Consider the following 10,690-nt stretch of genomic DNA (forward strand, 5'->3'; position numbering starts at 1 on the left):
TGGACAAGTAACAGTTAAGATGAAGATGCTGGTTCAAACTCAAGATAGACACAAAATGCTGGAGTAACTCAGCGGGACAGGCAGCAACTCTGGAGAGAAGGAATGGGTGACGTTTCGGGTCGAGACCCTTCTTCTGAATGATAAACGCCCCCAGATGCTGCTTGACCCGCTGAGTTCCTCTGGTTTTTAACATGCAGGTGGATTTCTTCTGCGCCCCAGTGCAATCATGTCCTACATTTCATTTCCATGCGCATAGAAACGTAACTGGCTGGGACGCAGTTCGTAATCCAGGAATGGGAACGACAGCCAGTTCAGCACCAGTCGCCTTGGAGTCTCGGGAGGACAGTAACCAAACCCTGGTGGAAATCCGCTGCAACTCAGAGAAAGCTCCCTGACGTCAGACCAGGGAGTCAGTCCCTTGTCTCAACTTCCTCATCTTTAACACTTCCTGTACTTGTCGGGTAACCCACCGAAAAGAATTTAACAGTCGAGCGGAGGAGGCTGAAGTGCATGTATTTTGACTGGTAATTGTGGCCCACTGGGAGGTGGGGTGGGTGGGGGCGCGGTTGTACTGGGAAATTGATTGCGAGTCGTAAACTCGGCAGCATTTGCCGATCTTTTAATAAATGCGCGTGTTTCTGCATTTTGAGGCAGTAGCAGAATGTTTATTCCACAAAGCGACTGGAGTGGGTGTATTATTTAATTTAATTAAGCAAACCTTGTTTTTAATAATAGGGCTGTATCTTTTCTGTGCTTTGTTGCCTGTGTAATACATGTCCGGTTGTGCTCGACACTGGGCGTTGGTAAAGTCGCTTACTTCCGCGCCGACTATATTGTCTCACGTGTGCTGTTCAGGAGTGCGGCAGCGCTCCAGATCCCCGTCCGTGCATCGCTTGGCGCTGCTCCACTTACACATTTAACCACTGGAAATGTGGCTTCTCAAAGTGACGGGTGCTTCGCCGTCCATCTGTCTGGCAACTCTACCTTATGTTTTCACCCTTCATCCAATCTTGATGGTGTTATTTAATTCTCCCTTGCCCCTGGTCCCATCTCAACTCGCTGCTGCTAATGTCACCCCATTCACCATCTTCCGTCAACTCAACATCTAACCTTCATTCCCCCACCCCAATTTTCACTTCGCCTTCCCTTTCTCCATCTCCTCCTCCCAACTTACAACCACATAGGACCATAAAATAAGACCCCATGACCCTCAAACCTGACCTGCCACTTCAATGTTAGTCTCCTGTGGCTTTCAAATCCCCCAATCTTTCCAAAAATATTCTCTCCACCTTAAATACTTGCAATGATTTAGCTTGCAGAAACCTCCAGGGCAGATAATTACAGAGATTCACCACCCTCTGCGAGGGATTTCTATGCCCCTCATCTTAAATGATCGATCCCATGTAACTCCCCTTCCCTTTCACCATCTCCTTCCCACCAGCCCCCAAACACACCTTCAATCCTCAACACCCCCTACAGGAAAATTCAGCTGGCATTGTATACTGTGGCCAAAGCAGTAGAAATGGGTTAAATTGCCAATGTTAGTGAAACATCTGTATTGGTAGAAATATATTGCATTGAAGAAGTTGCAGAGAAGGTTCACCAGGATATTGTCTGGAATGCGGTGTCTCAATTGTAATGAATAATCTGGGGGTGTTTTCCTTAGAGCGGGGAACCTAAAAGAGATATGCAGAACTATAAGGTGCTTGAATAGGGTAGACAACAGTGAATCTTTCCCCATAGCAGAGGTGTGAATGGTAATTTAAGGTAAGGAATGTGAGTTTTGGAGGAGATATAAGGAAGAATCTTTTCATCCTGAGGGTGATGGAAACAGAGGAATATTTTAAAGAAATATCAAGATAAGCAATTGAATCACCAATGCATTGAAATGTAGTGTCCAAGTGCTGATGAGTGAGATTAGCTGTACTTAATGGCCAGTATAGACATTGGGGACTCAAGGGCCTGTTTCTGTGCTGTATGTTCTGTAACTTTAATTGTGTGACAGTTAGTAAGGTTTATCAATGTCCCTTATGCAAAAGCTTCCTGTTTCTGTAGATATATGTTGGTGAGGATGAGTCTAATGCAGAAATATGTCTTAAGATTGTATTTCAGCATCACATGAAGTTTTTTGAAACTAGAACTGTTCAGTTTGTGGTTTGCCAGAAAATTTGTACAATGCAGTCATCGCATTCCTTTACGAAGGACTTGTTCAGACAAAACCAGCAGCCTCTTATCCTCTGTTTAATTCCTGTGATTGCTGTAAGACCTGACTACCTTCCTGAAAATTTGAAACACCAATGCACAGATGCAGTTATTAAATAGACGGACTGGCGATCTGAATTAGTGCACATTCATTGCATTTCTAGAGCCTGGGGAACCATTGACTTTACTACCTCTCTCTTCAAGAAGGATGATATTCTCTTAAGTATCAAAGCATTGTTCTGCTTAAGGTGATACTATGATAGATTTTATTAGCACTGCATTGAATTCCAAGCCCATGGATCCCTTTGGGTGTGTCATTTGAGTTGACCTTTTAGGGGTGCATGTGAGTGACATAGCTCTTTGTTACCCACGTGATCCAATTTTCAACCTAAAGGGTTAACTGATTTTCTTCCAGTTGGCCCTCCTACTGAGTATTTCCAGCACTTGCTGTTTGTATTTTATATTTATAGTATCGGAAATATATTAGTTTTAGAGCCTCATCTCTCATTAACTTGCATTTGGCTCTGTAATTCTTGTCTTCTATACTTGTGTGCTGTGTTAGCTTCAGTAAGCAAGTCTTCTAGAATTGTATAGCATAACTGAAGTTAATTTAGCTTATCACATCTGTGCCAGCTCCTTGCAAAGACTCTTAATTCCATGCTCTTTCCTCGCAGCCCCGGAGATTTTTCTCCCTCTTGCTGAGTAAAATCGATTTTCCTCGTCTTCTTTGTTTTAATCTTATTTTATTTTGTTATCTTTGGTTGCTAAACCATCATGTTAATCGTTATCTACTCAAGCAAATCTCTTCAAATTTTGAACTCTTCCAACAACGTTTGTCTTTTCCTTAACTGATCTAAAATCCGCAGGACAAATTAGAAGCATGCTGTCCTGTCTTACACAGCTTTCAATCGTATTCATCAACATATTGATGTGAATGGTTAATTCTGTTTAGGTGAGAATGGATACTAACAATGAGATCCGTCTTCTGATTGAAGAGATTCGTCGCCTTGGATCTCCAGGTCAGTGAACTAAAGAACCATTTAAACCCTAAATTGAAAAATTGGTGGTTTCGAGCATATTTTATATTCTCTAGCTGCTGACTATGTAGTCCTTGTCATGATTTGTCATGAAACAAAATAAGGCAGAAGTGCACATCAGAGATTTAGTATCTTAAAAAAACAGGCAGATGGACTGAGGAGTTTAGGGCTAGAGAGCATAAATTAAACCCAAGCCTTTCAAGAATGCATGGTGGAGCAGCGGTAGAGTTGTTGCCTTGCAGCGCTAGAGACCCTCTGACTTTAAAGCTATGTCCTTTAATATTTGACATTTCCACCCTAATTGACTATTTCCCTAATCTCCCTTTCTCGCTCTCATAATTTTATATACTTCTATTAGATCGCCCCTCTGCCTCTGCCTCCAGAGTATGGGGCAAATTTTTACACAGAGACTGGTAGGTGCCTGGAAAGCCCTGCCTGGGGTGGTGGTGGAAGCAGATACGATAGTGGCATTTAAGGGGCTTTTAGATAGGCACATGGATAGATATGCAGGGAATGGCGGGATATGGATCACGTGCAAGCAAAGGAGATTAGTTTAACTTGGCATCATGTTCTGCACGGATATTGTGGAACAAAGGGGCTGTTCCTGTGCAGTATTGTTCTATGTCCGATGTAAGTTTGTCCACTTCTTCTTAAAGCTAATATCTCTAATCCAGGGCACATCCTGTCGAATGTTTCTGCACCCTCTCCAATGCTTCCACATTCTTCTTGCAATCTGGTGACCAGAACTGCACAGAATATGCCAAACTGATAGGTCGGTAGCTTAATTGACCACTGTAAATTGCTCCCAATATGTAAGTGAATAGTAGAATCTGGGGGCAGTTGATGACAATGAGGGGAAACATAAAATGGGGTCAATAAAATGAGTTTGTGTCAATGAGTGGTTGATTGTGGGCAGGTATATAATGGGCTGAGCCTGGTTGATTCTGCTATACTCTGGAGACATGTGATTAAATAATATAATCTGGCCCTGTCAGGAAATTACCCTGGGAACTCTTGGTACTTCACACCCAAGCCTTTCCATTTGTTTAAATCTGTCAGGCTTTTTTTTAGATGCATTAGGCTTCAAGAACTTGTAAAAAATAATAAAACAAACTCAACTAATTAAAAAAATTATTAATAGCTCAAATACAAATCAACTCAGAACACAGAATTGTGTTAGTATTATTAACGATTTAATCAATTGAATTAGCCTTTTCTTTTGTGAAATTGCCATTCTGATGAACGTATTTGAGGCAGGTCTAACCCAGTCCAGGGTTTGAGTGCTGATTCTTTGGGATTTCCAGCAAATTCGTGCTCAACTTTATTCAGAGTTCGTGCAGAGAAGGGTTGGAAAATTGCCATTGGAATTTGGCCCTCATCGTTAGGACTTCTGCATTTGTCGTAAAGGCTGCATGCACTTCCATGTGTACATTGGAATTAGCTGCAGGGGCAGTAAACACCTTACTCTTGGTCCTCTATTCTTATGTATATAATTTACAGTGTGGGCATAATTACTGTTCCAACTTCCAAACTTTTGCCAAGCTTCAAATGTTATCACTGCTCTCAACATCTCCCTCAGTAAAATGGATAGGGTGCAGAGATGATTTACAGGGATGTTGCCAGAACTCAAGCGCCTGAGCTACAGGAACAGACAGGCTAAAACTTTATTCCTCGCAGCCCGGAAGGGGCTGAGGGTTCTTCTAGAGGCATATAAAATCGTGAAGGGGTGGAATGAGCTGTCAGAGGAAGTGTTTGAGGCAGGTAGAATAACAAAGTTTAAAAGATATTTGGACAGGGAAATGGTTGGAAAAGGTTTATTGGATATGAACCAACGTGGGCAAATGAGACTAGCTCTTGGGCCAAAGGGCATTCTTCCCAGCTGAATAACTCAATTACTTGAAGGAATAGAGAGAGCCTACAAGAGATATGGGATCTTTGGTGCTGATATCAGGAGGGGTTCATTAATAAATGTAGTGAATTTTGAAATTCTCTCTCACAAAAAAAAGCAGATACGGGTCAATTTAAAAAGTCGAAACTGTGATTGACAGATTTTTGTTACGTAAGGACATCTAGAAATATGCAGGTCAGTCACAGAACACTGGTTAACTTTTTCCTGATTTAATAGTGGGATCACAGATTGAAATCCACCTATTCCCAAAAAGTCAATTTTCTGATGGCTACTGCCCTGGATATTCTAAGCCCTGTTAATATTAAGTTACAGAAACCCCTGTGATATTGTGTATTCAAGAGTACATATAACTGGCACTGATGTTCCACTGTCCTTCTGCTGTATCTAGGACCAGATGGTAAAATCAGGGTGAAGTTTGGAGTGCTGTTCAACGATGATAGATGTGCCAATCTTTTCGAGGCTCTGGTGGGAACTCTGAAAGCAGCGAAAAAGAAGAAAATTGTCAGCTTCACTGAAGAACTGCTACTACAAGGGGTTCATGACAATGTTGAAATTGTTTTAGTAGAGGACTGATGACAGGAACAAAGACAATATTGCCGATGTTTCGAGCCTTTGGGCGAAGATGGTGATACCATTGTAACCAGTGCTCTGGAAACACACAATAGATTTTTTTATATATGCCATTTGTAGTAAGATTGACATTTTGGATTTCTAATTGTAATTGGATTGTTTGAAATGTAGAAACCATGCAATAAAGTAAAACATCTATCCATGTGTTTATTTTGAGTTTTTTAAATATCTATTTTCCAACCTTGTAGCTTAACTTTATCTCATTTATTATGGACACTCAGAAGCAGACCTATTTGACCTATCTAATCTATATTTTGAAGTTTATTCTTTATATGCAAATAAATTTTAACACATTTATGTTCCGTTCTCTCTTTACGCTCAATCTCCTTCATCCAATATTCCAGCTGACCAACGTCATGCCTGACTTAGTGCACAGCACATTTCTATCTGAATCAGCAAAGTGAAGGTTCAAATTCAAGCCCAAAGACTGGAGCACATTAGCCAGGCAATGCCTGGGGACTCTTTGCATTTCTAGAAGTGTCACCTTTTGGATTGGAATAAAACCAAATTGTCTGACCTCTCATGTATGAAGCACTATTCAATAGACAATAGGTGCAGGAGTAGGACATTCGGCCCTTCGAGCCATCACCGCCATTCACAATGATCATGGCTGATCATCCACAATCAGTACCCCGTTCCTGCCTTCTCCCCACATCCCTTCCCTCCTCCATCTATAAGAGATCTATCTTACTTTCTCTTGAAAGCATCCAGAGAATTGGCCTCCACTGCCTTCTGAGGCAGTGTATTCCACAGATTCACAACACTCTGTGAAAGTTTTTCCTCATCTCCATTCTAAATGGCTTACCCCTTATTCTTAAACTGTCGCCCCTGGTTCTGGACTCTCCCGACATCGGGAACATGTTTTCTGCCTCTAGTGTGTCCAAACCCTTAATAAACATATGTTTCAATAAGATTGCCCCTCATCCTTCTAAATTCCAGAGTATCCAAGCCCAGCCGCTCCAATCTCTCAGATATGACAGTCCCGCCATCCCGGGAATTAACCTTGTAAACCTACGCTGTATTCTCTCAATAGCAAGAATATCCTTCCTCAAATTTGGAGACCAAAATTGCACACAATATTCCAGATGTGGTCTCACTAGGGCCCTGTACAACTGCAGAAGGACCTCTTTGCTCCTATACTAAACTCTTGTTATGAAGGCCAACATGCCATTCGGTTTCTTCACTGCCTGCTGTACCTGCATGCTTACTTTCAGTGACTGATGAACAAGGACCCCAAGATTCCCCTTTTCCCAACGACACCATTTAGATAATAATCTGCCTTCCTGTTTTTGCCACCAAAGTGGATAACCTCACGTTTATCCATATTAAACTGCATCTGCCCACTCACCCAACCTGTTCAAGTCGCCCTGCACCCTCATAGCATCCTCCTCATAAAGAACAAGACAGTGTTGCCGTTAGTGAAGCCGTGCATCATACCTCTGGTGCCTTGGGTTCGATCCTGATCTCAGGTGCTGTCTGTGTAGAGTTCTATATTGCTTTATTGTCACATATGCAAAACAGCAAAATTTGGCGTCATTTCCAAACTCGCTAGCACATGCTCCCTGTGACCAGTAGGTTTTCATCAGGTGTTGCAGTTTCTTCACACGTCTAAAAGATGTGCAGTCGTTGGGTTATTAGGTGACTGCAAATTGCATCTAGGGTGTAAATGGGTGGTAGAGTGGTTGGGAATTTGTGGAGAACCCTAATCCTATCTCAACAACAGTTGCACTATCATGGTTTTTTTTCTAAATGTGATTTATGCAAATGTCTGTTCTTTTGCAATCATTTATCTTTGAGAAATTTTGTGTAATTTATGAATAGTTTATATTATTTATGTTTTGTGTGTTTGGTGTTGCAAGAAAGATTTTAATTGTATCTGTCCATCACCGTATATGTGCTTAGGACAATAACCTCGACTTGACTTGAAATTTAGATGACAGATAAAATTAGTTTCTTCCCAGAGGCCATTAGGATTGTAAACTCCTATCTCACCAGGGACTAACTTTACTGTACCACTCTACTGCTTTTTTAAAAATCGCTGTTTTTTTCCCTTTTTCCTTCCGCTCACAATATTTAATATGTAAAAGAATATGTGATTCTGCTCCATTCTGTTTGTAGTTTGTTTGGTTGATTGTTTGTTTGTCTTTTTGCACAAAGTCCGCGAGCATTGCCACTTTTCATTTCACTGCATATCTCGTATGTGTATGTGACGAATAAACTTGACTTGACTTGACTTGAATGAGATTGCTCCTTGAGTCAACAGGAGCCGCCTTCTCTGACGTAAGGCTAAATGGAAATGAAAGAGCGGATAAATTCTGTCTGGTGTCATGACCTGTACTAATTTCTCATTCGAAATCATGAAAATGTATCTGGTCACAATGTCCGGTGCAGTGGCAGAGCTGGTAGAACCTTTGCCTCACATCTTCAGTGACCCAGGTTCAATCCTGACTTTCACTGCTTTGGTGTGGAAATTGCGTGTTCTCTCTGCTGCTGTGTGGGTTTGTTCCAAGTGCTCTAATTATCTCCCACACTCCAAAAACTGCTAGGTTAATTGGCTACTGTGATTTGCTTCGAGTATGCAGATGAGAGCGGTTGAGAATGCAGACGATTTTAAAATAGGGTTCAATGTAGCATTAGCATGAAATGGATGGTTGACAAATGTGTGGACTCGGTGGGAAGAAGTGCCTATATCTATGCAGTATCCCTCCATGACTATGACTCTATTGCTATTTGTCGGAGGTTACTTTGTTCATGTTATCCATTACAAAATAACTGCACCTTAAAAATACTTAAATTACTGCAATAGGGTCTGGTGCATCCTGAAGTTGTGAATGGTGCTATATAAATGTAAGTCTTCCTTTTTGCCTTAGATATACCGTTTGGCTTAAAGGTTCTGTCTAACCACAGCAACAGTTCAAACAACATGAAAATCCTCCCAAGCTGCAGTCTCAACACAACAGTGACTCTTACTATTGCAAAGTCCATGGAGATAAACAGTTGTGCAGGAATTGAAGTCCTAAACATTGCAATTATTCATTGTACAGCTGAAGGCACTTATCCTGGTGACTGTGGGGGCTGCCTCGTGGGCTAAGAATGTGAAGCTCTGAAAACACAGTAAGGCAGTGTTCTGCATGATGCTGTTAAAACATCCATTATGTAAACAGCTTCACATTGTCAGCCTGAAGAACCTATCTAGAAAGGAAATAAATAAATGAAGGCGAGGTGGAGTGTTTGATTGACATACTTCAGGCTGTGGAAAGAGTTTAATTGTGTGATAAATGCTTGTAGATATGTGGTATTTTATGCTGTTAATCGTTTATAAATTCAATGAGGAACTCGTAAAAATCAAAACTAAAATTGGCATTGGTGCATATAAGTGAAAGCAAGGGGAGAAATGAATTTGAAAGATATAGGTGAGAGAAGATGAGCCGAAAAGGTTCGTCAGTTGACCATCAAGTTCAATTATGTCAGTTGTGTAATGTTTATTGGTGAGCCTGACTGTGGCTGGCAAGACCAGCCCTGGAGGCGCACACTCAGCGATGCTGGGGGCATGAAAAGGATGCTGTGCCAGATATAGATGCTTAGACCTTCCCGCATTCTTCAGCTCTGGTGACTCCGTTTTATCAACTGCCTTTAAAGTTGATTCAGGCCTTTTTGGTCAAAATTAATCAGCCTGTTTGGTTCTCCAACTCTCTTACAGGAATGCTACTCTGTTAAAGGCTGTGTTGAATGACATTGTCAATTGTTTTCTTGGATGTCCTTGCTTCTGGTGGCTCTGTGCAATAACTCCGTAAAGGAGCTGACGTGGCATGCGGGAGTGGCCATACTTGAAAAAGCTACTTTTCTTAACAACTAAACCAGGTTCGCTTCTTAATAAACAGACACCACACAAACTGTTTGGTAGACCAGTTCAAAACTTTACTTAACATCGGCCGATGGAAGGGAGCGAGAATTCCAGCTAAGTGACCAATGTAGACACTCGACTGTCCTCGGTCCCCTTCTCTGAACAACAGAATTACATCGCATTATATAGTGTTTCTTTGTCACCTTAGCACATTCCACAGACATTAGTCATGGTCAGAGGTACAGGAAAAGGCATCACATCAAAGGCCTTTTGTTTACATGGTACAAGATATACTAAAAACATTGGCCATTTGTTTTAGGTCATTTTATCTTCAAAGAGATCACCCTAGCTCTTTCGCTGCTTCCTCTCTGTCACTTGGTCCCTCATAAACATAGGCCATTTGGTTTATGGCATCTTATCTTTCCACTTCCCTGGATCCTCTCTCGTCACTTCCTCACTTGGGAGACAATGTTATGGTATTTATTATCCCACACACTGCAACCTGAGGCAAGCCTAATTTGAGACTAAATATAAGCGGTAAGCTAGCCCAGAAGTCAATTAATATCTTCTTATATTTTTAACTAAAATTCGGCTTCATCATTCCATCCTTTTATCAAAATTTTGATAACTTCAGTCCTTGCTGAGTACATACGAAAGACCATAAGCATCTCATCAGACAAATTAATAGTACACTAGTAACACAATCAATTCATAGTGGACAATCGTTCCACAAGTCCCTCCAAACATTTTAAATGGCCACCAATCTCCCCCGGACGTGACACTAAGATACTACCATGGGACTGGAAAAGGATCATAAAAATTGCTCAGCCTTTATTCGGCTTCGCTTGGAACTCCCCGTGTGCTGGTGTAACTGGTTCATACTTCTCTTGTGTGGCACTGCATTTGCAACATAACAATGCCCTGTCACAAATATACTGTTTCCTTAAAATACACCAGTTCCTTAGTTGTGGCAAAAACAGGTAGATTTAACTGGCCTTTGCAGACCTCTTACTGTCTGTAGTCGGGGTATCTTTGCTGCGCTTGTCATGTTTGACTTCAATCTTGTTT

At 41.4% G+C, this 10,690-nt stretch overlaps 1 protein-coding gene across 6 annotated transcripts in view; it reads left to right on the forward strand.

The window, feature by feature from the left end:
* Positions 1 to 5,922, forward strand: part of abracl (ABRA C-terminal like) — a 28,517-nt gene extending 22,595 nt beyond the window's left edge. The window contains exons 1-3 of one of the 6 annotated variants that reach the window (XM_033025990.1): positions 321 to 524; positions 3,155 to 3,221; positions 5,537 to 5,922. In XM_033025990.1, the coding sequence (XP_032881881.1) occupies positions 3,161 to 3,221; positions 5,537 to 5,721 (246 nt within the window). In that variant the 5' untranslated portion in view covers positions 321 to 524; positions 3,155 to 3,160 and the 3' untranslated portion in view covers positions 5,722 to 5,922. Of the gene's footprint in view, positions 1 to 320; positions 525 to 639; positions 687 to 3,154; positions 3,222 to 5,536 lie in introns of those variants that run through there. The other 5 variants (XM_033025992.1, XM_033025991.1, XM_033025993.1 and 2 more) reach the window with 5 other exon arrangements.
* Positions 5,923 to 10,690: the final 4,768 nt, after the last annotated feature.

Source organism: Amblyraja radiata, chromosome 8 (assembly GCF_010909765.2).
Source record: "Amblyraja radiata isolate CabotCenter1 chromosome 8, sAmbRad1.1.pri, whole genome shotgun sequence".
NCBI lineage: Eukaryota > Metazoa > Chordata > Chondrichthyes > Rajiformes > Rajidae > Amblyraja > Amblyraja radiata.